The sequence below is a fragment of the Syngnathus scovelli genome, chromosome 21, assembly GCF_024217435.2.
Source record: "Syngnathus scovelli strain Florida chromosome 21, RoL_Ssco_1.2, whole genome shotgun sequence".
In the NCBI taxonomy this organism is placed as follows: domain Eukaryota; kingdom Metazoa; phylum Chordata; class Actinopteri; order Syngnathiformes; family Syngnathidae; genus Syngnathus; species Syngnathus scovelli.
This window is the reverse complement of record NC_090867.1, coordinates 4,948,943-4,962,500: the sequence shown is the minus strand read 5'-3', so window position 1 is coordinate 4,962,500 and position 13,558 is coordinate 4,948,943. Positions and strand designations below refer to the sequence as shown.

Genomic DNA, 13,558 nt, shown 5'->3' with positions numbered 1-13,558 from the left:
CAGCCGTTACTATTAAATTTGTATGACATTTCTTCAACAGAATGCAGTTGTGTGCCCCAGTGGCCTAACGGATAAGGCACTGGCCTCCTAAGCCAGGGATTGTGGGTTCAAGTCCCATCTCGGGTGGTGTCCTGTCTTTGTTGCCTTGTACTGTAATTTTGTTCGGCCGTTACTATTGAATTTGTATGACATCTCTTCAGCAACAAGCAGTTTTGTTCCCCAGTGGCCTAATGGATAAGGAACTGGCCTCCTAAGCCAGGGATTGTGGGTTCAAGTTCCATCTGGGGTGTTGTCCTGTACTGTAATTTTGTTCGGCCGTTACTATTGAATTTGTATGACATCTCTTCAGCAATGCGCAGTTGTGTGCCCCAGTGGCCTAATGGATAAGGCACTGGCCTCCTCAGCCAGAGATTGTGGGTTCAAGACCCATCTGGGGTGTTGTCCTTCCATTCTTGTCCTGTGGTGGAATTTTCTTAGTCTTGTATTATTGAATTTCTAAAAGGTCTTTCTTCTATAACTGCTTCTCTTCTTGTCCCCTCACTCACCTCCTTAACCAAAGGTTTGGAGTTCCATTCTCTTCTGGGATGTTGACTTTCCTCAGTTATTTTGTGTGAATTTCTGCTGGTTGTTTTTTATTGGATTTGTATAACAGGGATTGTGCGTGCAGGTCCCATCTTTTTTTTTTTTTCCATGTTCAGTACTGTAAATCAGGGTTCAAGAAAGTCAAGATTTGGGTTTAAAGCTGGGGTCAGGGATTCAAGGTAGTCTAGATCAGACTTTCAAAGCAGGTTTAGGTTTTTAAGGTTTCAAGTCAGTGCTCCATATTAGCTTTACTATGATACAGGAAGAATAGGATGTGTCCAGGAAGTACATCTGCATCTGGTGGACACATGTCCTGAAGAAGACAGTAAAAGGAAGTTGCTTCTTTACTTGGGGGCTGGACCACTACAAGTGTTTGTAGTCAGTCACAAGCCCTCTGCTCGACTAGCAGCACGGCGCCGGCCGGAGGCTTGTTAGACAACAAGAGTCACCCTTAAAAATCAATTACAAACAGGATAGCACTGGCGCATCTGTTTCTGCTCGAAAGTTATGCAGCACTGTCTGCTTCCTACTCCGCCGCCATTCCGATGCTCGTTCCTCTGGGATTAGAGATGGCACTGCAAGCCAGTGGGACCGCTTGTAAATCAGGGTGGGAGAAATGGGGCAATGACAGGCACAAGCATGGGGGAGTCTCTGTTATTCCATGAAGCCATTTTATTGGAGTGGCCCGGAGGGTGGTCTCTTTACAGGTCAGTGTTTTGACCAGTAGACATTCTGTTAAAATCAAGACAAGTGTGGAGGGAAAGTACATAAATGAATGTGGTGCATGAGGATTTCAAATTTTGGTTTTAAGTACAATTTGAAAGCTGTGTTTTAAGACGCAGCCTAGAATTAAAGTTTGGGTTTGCACCCAGGGTTAGGACAAAAGGCATCTCGGGGTGAAAATGGCCTCTCAAACTTTCCATTGTTAAATGTTTTCCACTCCATGTCGCCCATCTGTTGCTGATGTGCACCTCATGGACAAAAGGCAATAAAAGCCTGCATGCGTTTGGCTTTTCTTAGCAGGATTAAACATATACAAAGGAATAATGTACATCAAACGGGGGCTTTACAACAATGTTATTTATATTTCATCTATTAGTAAAGAAAATGAAATATACACATGATGTATTGTTATTATTATTATTATTATTATTATTATTTGTTGTAGTAGTAGTAGTAGTACATAGTAGTAATAGTAGTAGTATTGTTAATGTTGTTACTGTTTTTATTGTTGTTGTTATTGTGTTATTATTTGCGTTCACATGACGTCATGTGCCTCAAACTTGTTATATACACATGATGTATTGTTATTATTATTATTATTATTTGTTGTTGTTGTAGTAGTAGTACATAGTAGTAATAGTAGTAGTATTGTTAATTTTGTTACTGTTTTTATTGTTATTGTTGTTATTGTGTTATTATTTGCGTTCACATGACGTCATGTGCCTCAAACTTGTTATTACTTAAGGTCGCATGACGTCACATGCCCCGGACGTACTTGCAACGTCACATCCTGAGGTCATAATGGCGGCTCACTGCATGTGAAGGAGACCAAGAAGGAAACCGGCTTTATTTTGGCCAAAGATCATGTATAAGACGCAATGTAGTCGGCTAACAGGTAACGTCTCCCAAACGCGGACTGCACGGCTGCACGTTGATTTTCGTTGTTGTAATCCAATCGCGTACCTTTAAAATCAACGAGGACGGCAGCTAGGTAGCTAAGCTAGTCGTGTACGGTTACTCAATGCAAGAATGTTTTCCTAATCTGTCTTGACCTTTATAATGAGGTCGTCTACTTCTGCATATGTATTGAATACACGCCGATCTGTAACGGTAACAGAATTTTTTTTTCATTATTGAAGCTGATATTGGCTTTTCCATGGTTTTCCAGCAAAATTTTGATCGTGCTCTGCTGATTAGATTTGTTTCACACCACAGAGAAGTATGTCACACATGCAGGCATGCAAGGAGATGTCAGAGTGAAAGCAAATAGTGCTGCATTTCTTGAGTCAGTGCCTGCAAGCACAAAAATATCGCTTCCACAACTAGTTGCCGTTGTATATTATCCTTCTGTGATTGAATGTACATCACTACTACAACTACTAAGTATTCTGCTTGTTTATGTCTCCTAGGTTTGTTTGGTGTAAACATAAAGCAAAAATTGGTGGGATGTGGTCCGCGATGCATGCAGACAGCCCGCAGCCGCGTTCTGCTGCGCAGAAGAGATCCGTCACACTGGATGACCTATCAACACCTCAACTTCCTCAAACGGCAGGTAACTCTTGCATTGCTTTGTCGCCTTTTGTATGCATATTTTATGCATGATTATTTTTTGAATGTGCTTTCTCTTAAACAAGGCTTACACATTTATATATTATTTTTACATCATATTTGTTTTTTTAAAGCATTTTTTTTAGTTTAGTGTTTTTGTTTAGCCAACATCCATCATCTAATTTAGTTATGTAGATTTTCATTTTTGGTTATTTTATTTAACCAAGTCTCATAGCTTGCTTGTACTTTTTATAATTTTTTTTTACTTGTTTATTTTGATTTCCTCAAGTTTAGTAAACTTTTAAGCGCAGCTTTTGTTGTTCCTTTAGTTTAGTATTATTTAATTGTTGTTAAAACATTTATTTGCATTTCATGTTGTGTAAGGGCACATTTCATTTTTAAGCCAATGTTTTTCACTACATGCATATATTTATATTACGTTTAGATATTTTTTTATTTGTTTTTTATGGTTTTATGTATATTAATATGGTTCACATTTGAACAAATTAAGAGCAAATAAAATTCTGCACTTATATGCAAAGTTCCTTTGTGAAAGGAGCTTTTGTGTATTTTGATAGATTTTTGTGTGGTCATTTGTATTATTACAAAGTTAATGATCCAATATAAATTACATTTTCTTCTTCTTCCCTGTCAGTATGTGTCAAAGAACCTGGCTGAGCTTCAGCAGCGTGCCGTCCCTAAACAGGTGCTTGCTGACGTGGACGACAACGGCGGCGAAGAGAGACAGGTCCAAAGAATCCCGACGATCGAGCCCACGGTGGAGGACTTGTCCAACTCTGAGGTCGCTGAGGAAACATCCAACCCGGCAACGACCTCAAAGGAGACGCCCCACGTGCAGGTGGAGACAGACGAAGCTCGAGATGCGCGTCTGGACCGACAGTGGAAGCAAATGAAAGTGGAAGCGGCCGACCTGCCCGACATCTACGCCCGATTGGCCAAAATCAAACTCACGGGTAAGAATGTGTGGGCGGCCATGATTGTTCACTCCGTGCGACTTCAACTTGCTCTTCATTTCAGCGCTTGTGGTGACCACGGCGGCGGCTGGTTATGCAATGGCGCCGGTGCCCTTTGACCCCGCCATGTTCTTGGTAACATGTCTGGGGACAGGACTCGCCTCTAGTGCCGCCAATTCCATCAACCAGGTGAATTTGCATGAATGCAACAAGGCTATTTTGTACATAGACAAAATATTTTTCATGTCTTTTTTTTTTTTTTTTTTTTTTGCTTTGGTGTGACTACAAAGTTTCTCTGTTTCTTCTTGGAAAGAATCTCTGGCCGCTGCAGGTGTTCCGGCCGTCGCCACCTTGCACTCTGGCCCCCCTACGTGAGCTAATTGGATAATTGAGTTAGAGCAGAGTTTCAAGCCGGTGTCTAATAGACGTGTCGACCCCCCTCCCCCACCCCCCCACCGCGTAATTCCAAACCAAGTCAGCCTCGCCGTGTTTGCTTTTGTGCGCGTTGGAGCGGGCTCGTTTTGTGTCATTTCTGTTTTCCTGTTTTCTTTTGTGTCTGTGCGTCGTCTCCCGCCGCGAGGCTGGCACGCATAAGCGAGCCCCCGCAAGACACCCCACGCCTCCTCCCCTTCTGCCTGGCCACTCTAAACTGTGCCCTGTTCAGACATGCATTATTTACCATTCTGCTTGTTTGCATTTTGGGCAGGGCCCTCCCTTGTCTTGATAGGGAGTCGTTTCATTTCAGCTTTCGCCAAGGCGTCTGTGGAGCCCTGAAACGGTTTTGGATTTTATAGTAAAGTTTCGTAAAAAAAGTGGCGATATTTTCATTTCATATTGAGCTCATATGTATAATCTAAATAATAATCACTGTTGCGATACTACGTAAGTAAAAGTACTACTTTGTACCAAGCTGTCAGATTGTGACTCAGCGTGATGTTGGTAACAGCGGATTATTGTATTTTTTTAATTTATTTTTTTTAAAGGATCTCATGAAGATTGTAGCCACCGTTGTGGCACCTTTGACAATGCGCGACAATGACAGCGCTCGTATTATCGTTCTCAACTTCGTCATAGCCTCGTAATGACACCATTTTCGTTTTGAAAGCGCCCGCCATTATCGCCATTGGCATTGTTACTGTAAAAAGAGTGTCATCGCGGCAACCGTCTGCTTTCCGTACCAACAAAAAGCGACGGGCGATCAATCACTGGTTTCATACAATTTCTCAAAATGGCCTCCAGAATATAACAACCTGCATCGTTGTGTTGCCATCTTATTTTGTGGCTATTTTCCCGTGGGGGGGGGGGGTGTTTTTAAGCTTTAGAGGTGAAGAACATGTGACGCATTCGCTGGCAGATGCCGTGCTTAAGATGTCGTTTTCCTCGAGCTGAGCTAAAACAAAAGCGCGCGTTGATCTTTGACTCGAGCGTCTTTGATGCCGGCGGCTTCACGGAGGAGACATGGAGTGTCCTTTTATTTTCTTCTAATTGCCGCGCAGAGGACTCCTCGACGGCCACCCTCCCATCACGGATGAATCTTTAACGAGGCCGCCTTGTTTTGGGCTTAATTTATTTAAAGCCTTTTTGTTTTGTGTCCATTTAAACTACACAAATCTCCCCGCAGCCTCAGATGGCAGACAGATGCATTGCTCTGATAAAAACACAAAAAAAAAATTGCATGATAAGCGCCGACGGCTAGGGAATAGGTTAGCAGATTAGATTCTAAAATTCTGAAAAATAAATCACAATACAGGAAGCAGTGAAGCCAAGAGAAATTAGTCTTTTCAATTTTATGGAAATAATAGAAGAAATTAGGTTGTAAGTTTTGTACATGCCTAGTGTTTAGTCTTATCCGCTAACCAATCATTTTTACGCAAATAATCTCTGTTCAAACGTTACGTCACTGACAATGACCTCAACGTGTCATTATTTCCCATCCGCGAGCTTGTCGGGGCAAACTTGTCGCCACCGCGTGCTTGCCTTCCACTCCAAAAAAAAAAAAAAAAAAAAAGCTTTTTAGGCAGGTGGAGGCCCCGCGTCCCGCCTCGCTGGTTAGCCTTTTAGTTGAGCACAAAACACGGTGATTACGGCCCTCCCGTCTGAAATTTCGACACAAACCAGACTTGAGTCAGAACTAAAGGGGAGGAACCGCCCAACTGAACGGCGCCTGACATCAGTGAACCTTTCTACACCTCTGCCGCTGTTTTTGGCATCAGCTGAGTAAATGTCCAGAAACAAAGCGGAACGCGTCGCGATGTTGCCGTTTTCAGCAGGGGGGGGTGAAAGAATTACGATGACGGATTGTCGACGTATTTTACTGCACGTGTCAGCGTTAAACTAACAACTCGCAACAAATTTATTGTGTTACATCAATAGTTTTGTTTGTGTAGAAACAAAAAGACCAAAGTTAAACTCTTCTTTATGGTGAGAGCGTTATGAGATATTTAGGTCATCTTGAGTTTCGTTACGCATTAGCATACAATCGAATTTCAACTTTGGCCCCGCTCCTTTTTGAAGGCAGGTCAGTCGAAGGGAAACGGCGGCACTAAAACGTGTGAATAATTGACAAAAGTAGACCAGCGAGTACAGGCGATGCCCGCGAGACAACATCGCAAGCTCATTTCAAGCGTTTCACATCTGAAAATTGTTTGTTCGGCACGCTCCATTTAAACAATTAGCCCTTGTTCTCGTTGCATTAATTTCCACCTTGTCTCCTGTGGAAAAATATTCGGACATCGTATTTTTTTTTTTTTTTTTTACCCCTTTGGCTCTAGACTACCATTTATCGTACTCCCACTCAGGTTTAATGGAGGAGGAGAGCGCCATCCTTTGTGTATCTTACCCAGATCCCGAGGATGAAATAGTCACACTTTGCGTGCTCACGCTGAGATGATGTTGTGATCTTCCACACACACGATGCTCCTTTTCCTGCTGGAGTGCACCTATTATCTTTTAAACGTTGCCCTGTAATTAGCGCTCGAGCTGGCAGACGAAGCCCCTTCAACTGTAATAGTGGCTCTTGACTTGCGGTATGGCTTTGGTTAAAAGCAATCGGTCGACTCGAGATACAGATTGTCCGAGCCCTATTTCCTATCAGTTTTTTTTTTTTTTTTTTTTAAACACACCCGTTAGATCACGCCAATAAAATCTCTCGAAATATGACAGTTGCTACGGGCCCGGGCAGCTTCCTCGACCGCCGCCGTTAGTGACGGCGACGCTCCGATTGGCATTAAAGGCGTTGGCAGCCGTTCAGCTGGCACGCTCTCGATGAACCGCAAGAGGATGGGACACAGCTTGAATCTCCTCACGTTAGTCAGGCAATTAATGTGAGCCCTGCTGGTGAAAATACAGTCAAGAGGATGGAGATTTGGTAGAAAAAAAAAAAAAGTAGACTAAAATTAGAACGTTAGTCTTTTTTTTTTCCTCTCCATTTGATCAAGGCAAGCTTTGTTTTATATCCAGTCAATCACATCGGGAACGTTTTTGGCGTGAGGCTTAAAATAATAGAATTTCTATTTTTGTGTAATCTTGACGAGCGCGGGGAATAAATTATGTCGCAGTTTGTTACGCATACCCAGCGTGTCTTATCATTACTTCTGTCACTTGTGCTGCGCTAAGAATAGTTCTTCGATATATCCATTTTTATGCACGTGAGCGTTTAGTGTATCGCTGCTAGCATGAGGTAGACATTTTTTAAGTAAGAAAAGATCAGATTTTAGATCTTATGAATTTGAATTTTATTTAGTGGCAAAATTTTAAATTTAGTGTAATCTCCCCCCCAAAAGCATTCGTGACTTCCTTCTATGTAGCCATCTAAAATGCAAAACTATTGGAAACTACCAGCTTTTATTTATTGCCCCGGAGAAATTATGACCATGACAGATCTTAAATCATAACTTGTGATATTTAATCGAAATACAAACGGCGCCCTTAAAAAGTTTATTCAGCTCAATCCTTTAGCGGTTTCGTGATTTGGACTATTTTGCAGGATTTGTGGAACGTGGTTTGGCATCGTTTTGCGGCGTAAACTCATACGTTGTTGCTGCTGATGCGCTCTTTTTTTTTTTTTTTTTTTTTTTCACTCCAGTCCAAACATGCGTTCCGTGCCAGTGGAGCAAATTCCTTCACCCTTAAAAACTTCTCTCCGCGTTTGAATGACAATATAAATTTCAACTCGTATCAAAAGATCATTTTGAGAACTTACAATGGATGAGTGAGGGTCTGTTCTCTTAAATTTGTTTAGCTTAAACCTCTCCTCCATTATTTGTACAGCTAACTTTGATCTTCCAAACACTTGTATTCAAACAGCGGTGCCTTTTCAAAGTCACCTCCACGCAACCTTGTTTGCGTTGAGCGTCTGTTTAGTTTCAGCGCGTTCTCACCCGTCACGTCCATTGAAGCGACTTGTGACGAGAGCTTAATCGGAGTCCATCTCTGGCGCGTTGTTTACCTAGCGCTCGATCAGAACCTCTCCAGTAGAAACAGGGCGATGTCCCGACAAGCGCCGAGGCGGTCCCGTTGTCTTGTTTACCGTCGGGCCCCCCCAACACCTGCGCTGGCTTCAAACGAGTCGAGAGGAACGTCGTGTTTGGACCGGCGGATGTTTCTGGAAGCCAAAGCCTTCCAGCTGCTCAACTCTGACGTCTGTTTAACTGCGCGCACACACGCTGGCTTTAATGTAGGCACTTTAATTGGGGAAAATACTTCCGAATAGAACTTAAAAGACACAAACACACCACAATAAAGTCTTTTCAAAACTTCATTGACGCTAAAGCTATTGTGCATCAACAACAATTGGATTGGCACAACCCAATTGCTCACATTAAATTTCTGCAATTTATCGACTGTTTAATTTTCCCCATCCCTTGATTGTGGAATTTTCAGGAACATCCTTATTATCTTCAAAGCTTTAGTGTCAAGTTTGCGTAAGAAGAGGCTGTCGTGCGGTCTGTTATCAGTGGACCTCTGCCGCTCGGTCTTGGATCACGTTCAGCCGTAATAGCTCAAAGGATCTTCTGATCTTCTTTTAACTTCCCCCGTCGCCTGTTTTCTGTCCCCCGTCTGCGACGTAATTGTCATTACACTTTTGTAGTACATGTGTTTAAAAGAACAGACTCCACTCCAAGCTTTTTTTGCTTACGTCATTCTTTTGATGGTTGGATGTACATACACAGCAATTTTTTCTTTTTTTCTTTTTCAAGTTCATCATTGAAATTGCTAACATGCTAATATTCCGGCGCTGTGACGGTAACACGCGGTGGGTGTCGGGCGGAAACAATGAAAATGGGCCGGGCAGTTGGCTAATGTGAACCAGATGCTCTTAGTTAGCTTAAAAGACGAAATAAAATGCTAAAGATGGCGGACCGGAATTATTTGACTTTATTTTATCATTATGCAAAGCAACAATAAGATGATCGCTTCTCTCCCGCCGCATTTCCTGACCCAGGAAATCGAATTAACACCTCCGCCCTGACCTCCAGGTCCCACGGCCGCAGCTGTGCGATCGGAACGGAACATTAAAAGCACCGCCGTTGTGGGCGTGTGATGTATTTTAGCGCCCACGCGCTATTTTCACAATAACTGCCGGATTTTCGAAGATGCCCGATCTACTGTTGATAAAAATGCTGCGAGAGGGATTGCCATTGTTTGTTTGTTTTAAGCTATCTTCACACTCGCTTGATCTGTTTTCTTCATTATCCTCGGCCGTTATGAGGGAAGCAAACACACACGCACACAATAGCTAGTTCCTGTATTTAAGCACCCCATGTGTTTGCATTTTAGTCACACATTGCCAATCTCGTGGGAGCACTTTGAAGCCTTCTCCAGAGCGGACCATAAAACGGGAGTATTAGTCGTTTTTCCACAGAGTTGTATCCCACAACACTCACCAGCATCACCTCCCACCCAACCACCTCCACCTACCACCTTGAGACTATTCTAACTTGAGTGGCGGGTGAACGCTAAGCAACCTGATGTAGCTCCGGAAGCCAGTTTCAGTTAGCTGCGGGAAATTTGGTCAATTCAAATAGTTGGGCGCTACCACCTCGTTTTTTCGCAGCAGCGTTTTGACGACTTACAATAAAACAGGAAACTCTTAAGCAGTCTGCTCAGCAGATTCACCGCTTGACCTTTCATGTCCTCCCTTCCTGAGGTTATCAGCACTAAAAATAACACTTGAAGACATGTCGCTTGAATGTAAATAAATGTTGCTTGAAGAGGGAGAGGAAGGCTGCACTATGTCAGTGGAAGTGACAGTCGCTTACTGCTGTTTGAGTGTGTGGGGGGGGGGGGGGCTCGTACCCACTTCCACTATAGATGTATACAATATAGTAAACATAGTGTTGTCTCATGCAATTATCCGCTTTGTGTTTTTCCCCCCGCAGTACTTCGAGGTGCCTTTTGACTCCAACATGAACCGAACCAAGAATCGTCCACTGGTCCGAGGACAGATCAGGTACAGTGCTCTGATTGGTTGTTGCTATTTTTTTAGACCCTCCCATACAAATTGATGCAAAATATGAATTCTTAGCAGTACAAAATGTTGTTTTGACGTTACCCACCTGACCTCATCATCAAAGCCCTGTGATGCAGCCCTCTCCTTACCCCCATCTCCTCCTTGAAGCCCACAGATCCAGACCCCCTCTTGCCCGCCCACCCGCACACTCAGCCCACATAAAACACCTCTAATTACATTAATGCCTCCACCACAAAATAAAATTGCTTTTCATTTTGAAGAAGAACGCACCCGGGTTTGGTCAAGATGCTAATCGGCACTCTCTAATTTATGGAGCGTTTAGTGGCAAACGTCAAGCCGCTTTCAATATGAGATAAGTGGATGAAGAGCAGAATGTGGAGGTCTTGATCCAGTTGAAAGGCTTCTTTTTTTTTTTTTTTTTTTTTTTTCCTACTTTCGGGCTTTGATCTTAGGCGTGTTGTCGATGTTTCCGGCCTAAAACTCTTATCAGATGAGCTTTCTTTAAGCCTCCTGTTTGGAGATGCTCTGCTGACGCTTGTGTAAGTGTGTGTACACGTATGTGAGTGTGTATTCTAACTCACCTGATCCTCTTCTTTTTCTCCATCATCATCTTCAGCCCCCTCCACGCCGTCACTTTTGCGTTGGCGTGCGGCGTGCCCGGCGTTACGCTGCTGACTTGCGTGGTCAACCCTTTGACGGGTTTCCTGGGCGCCCTCAACATTTTGCTGTACACGTGTTGCTACACACCGCTCAAGAGGCTCACCATCGCTAACACGTGGGTTGGTTCCGTGGTGGGCGCCATACCGCCCATCATGGGCTGGACGGCCGCCACGGGCTGCCTGGACCCAGGTATCCATTTGAAAATATCTCCAATTGTTTCATTTTTGCAGCAAGAATAGTCAGCAGCGTGTGGGCACACACACTAAGCCCCGCCCCTTTATCTCCGCAGGTGCCTTGCTGCTGGGCGGCTTTCTATACAGTTGGCAGTTTCCACACTTCAACTCTCTCAGTTGGAACCTGAGGGAGGACTACTCGCGCGGCGGCTACCGCATGATGTCAGTCACGCACCCGGCATTGTGCCGACGCGTGGCCCTGCGGCACAGCGTGGCGCTCATAGGCCTCGCCGCCGTCGCGCCTGCGTTGGGCGTCACCACGTGGACCTTTCCACTCGTGTCGCTGCCCATCAACGCATACATCACCCTGCTCGCCTTCCGATTTTACAGGAAGGGTGACCGGGCTAGTGCCCGCAAACTATTCTTCTGCAGCTTGTGGCACCTGCCCATGCTGTTGCTACTCGCACTCACGTGCAAGACGCCGCGCGACGACGACACAGCTAGCACAAGCTAACGCAATCGCGTGTTTGATGGACTCATCACCAAGGAACATTTAAAGGCCTCAATATTTCCACTGTAAATATGTATTTATTTATAACAGGGCCCAGCACTACCTCTCTTGTAAGGCTGGGGTGTCAAACAGCCCACATCGAAGGTAGGCCATCTTAAAACCTTCATTGACTGTACAAAAAATGCTACATTTAATCACATAAAACTGTCATATGATCTTCATCAGTCTAATGGAAGAATCGTAAATTCTTTTGATTGGTTGAAACCGGAATGTAGATGGACTTGAGGACGAAGGATGCGAAACTGAGATGTTGATTCATCATGTCTTGTAATGATGCCACTGTAGTTTCTATGAAAACTATGTTAAGACATCACATTTTAAACTATTAAAAAAAAAATCAACGCTATTGGCTGAATTTGTAATAGCCCCGCCACCTGTTGGTCAACACGAGGGCTGTTGCTGCCCCTTCAGGCCAACGTTTTGGTGTTTGGTTACATCGCTATCGCTGCCCATCCCGTCGCCATAAAAGGTTTGGACATGGTTAAGGGAAATGGGGGGGCATGGGAGGGGCGGTCTGAGGGATTTCGTCCAAGGCCGCCGGAGCTGAGGCGTCCTCGTAAAGTGCCCAAGCGAATCCGGAGTTTTATTCGAGAGGGTGAAAGGGGATTGAGCAGGCCAGCTGTTTCATCCGAAGAACAAGAAGACGGAAAAACACGCGACCTGCTCGGAGATCCGATATCAACCATCCCTAAACACATATTTGCTTTTTTTCATCGGTGTGGAAGGCAACACTATATCTCAGATTTTATTAGCCGTATGCTAACTGGAAGGTAAATAATACGGGAATGTCAGCATCCTGTTGAGAAACATTGTACTCATTAAAAATCATATGAAAGTATGAAAGTAGTCTTAGTTTACCCTCAACACAAGCGAACACAGCGCGAGATATATTTTGCAACAAATGTTTGCAATGTGATCTGCTTTTGTTTGTTTTGGGGAGAGAATACCAGCATGCACACTTTTAAAACTTGTGTTTTGAATGGCCATATTCAAATGACTAAGCCTTTTTCTACAAAAAAGTTCAATCAAAAAAGTCACTTTGTCTCTTTGGTAAATTTCAAATTTATTGTCAGCATATTTTTGTGTTTATTGACTTCACAAACTCAACATTTACATGACAGCAAAAAATAATTGAAATTCAGCAATCAATTAAAGTTTTGGTAGCATGGCAAGTTATTTTCCAAATTAATTTTGCAAATGACTAAATTTGGAAAACATTAAAAGCAAATGAGCAAATTACTCCATGTTTTATTTTCCAAATTAATTTTGCAAATGACTACATTTGGAAAAAATTAAATAAGCAAATAACTACATTTTTTTAAGACAAACATCAAGATGGTGATCTGAAATTTGGATGTTTTTGTTTGCTTGTTACGACACTACAGTGCTCGAGTTTACCGTAATCATTTTATTTGTGCTGAACCTTGCCAAAGACATGGTGATCCTTTATAGGTTGCAAAACCGGTGGTCGATGGGCATGTTTAAAGTCCACTCACTTTAGCATTTTAAATTGTCAACAATAAATTGTGCTGAGAAGCAAATGACGGGAAAAACTTGATTGTGAGAAATCTGTGTTTTTGTCTTTTGGGTAGATAATAGATGCAAAGACATTTACGAGTTTGCTGATGGAAAAAATGTCACGTACTTGTTCTTATAAAATAAGGCAAAGTTGTGTCTATGACTGTGTATGTGTCCTTTGAACTGCAACATTTAGATGGGAAAGCCAACAGCGATTCCGACTAAACACACAGCTGGACCAAAGTAAGCCTGCATGCACATTCCAAAAGTCACCAAAATGTCTCCTTTTGTCCAAATGTTTGTTTTTAATAAAAGAAATCTGAGAGTTTTAATTGCA

The 13,558-nt window shown here is 43.2% G+C and overlaps 1 protein-coding gene and 1 non-coding gene across 2 annotated transcripts; both read left to right on the top strand.

Annotated features, from left to right (window-relative positions):
* The first annotated feature begins 365 nt into the window (after positions 1-365).
* Positions 366-438, top strand: trnar-ccu (transfer RNA arginine (anticodon CCU)). The gene has a single exon. It is a non-coding gene; the product is annotated as a tRNA-Arg (tRNA).
* A 1,571-nt stretch (positions 439-2,009) lies between these two features.
* cox10 (cytochrome c oxidase assembly factor heme A:farnesyltransferase COX10) lies at positions 2,010-13,558 on the top strand. The gene is made up of 7 exons (XM_049758942.2): positions 2,010-2,200; positions 2,715-2,857; positions 3,509-3,827; positions 3,892-4,016; positions 10,208-10,278; positions 10,916-11,148; positions 11,249-13,558. Exons 1-7 carry the CDS (start codon positions 2,170-2,172, stop codon positions 11,644-11,646), a joined length of 1,320 nt encoding a protein of 439 aa, XP_049614899.1. The 5' UTR covers positions 2,010-2,169; the 3' UTR covers positions 11,647-13,558.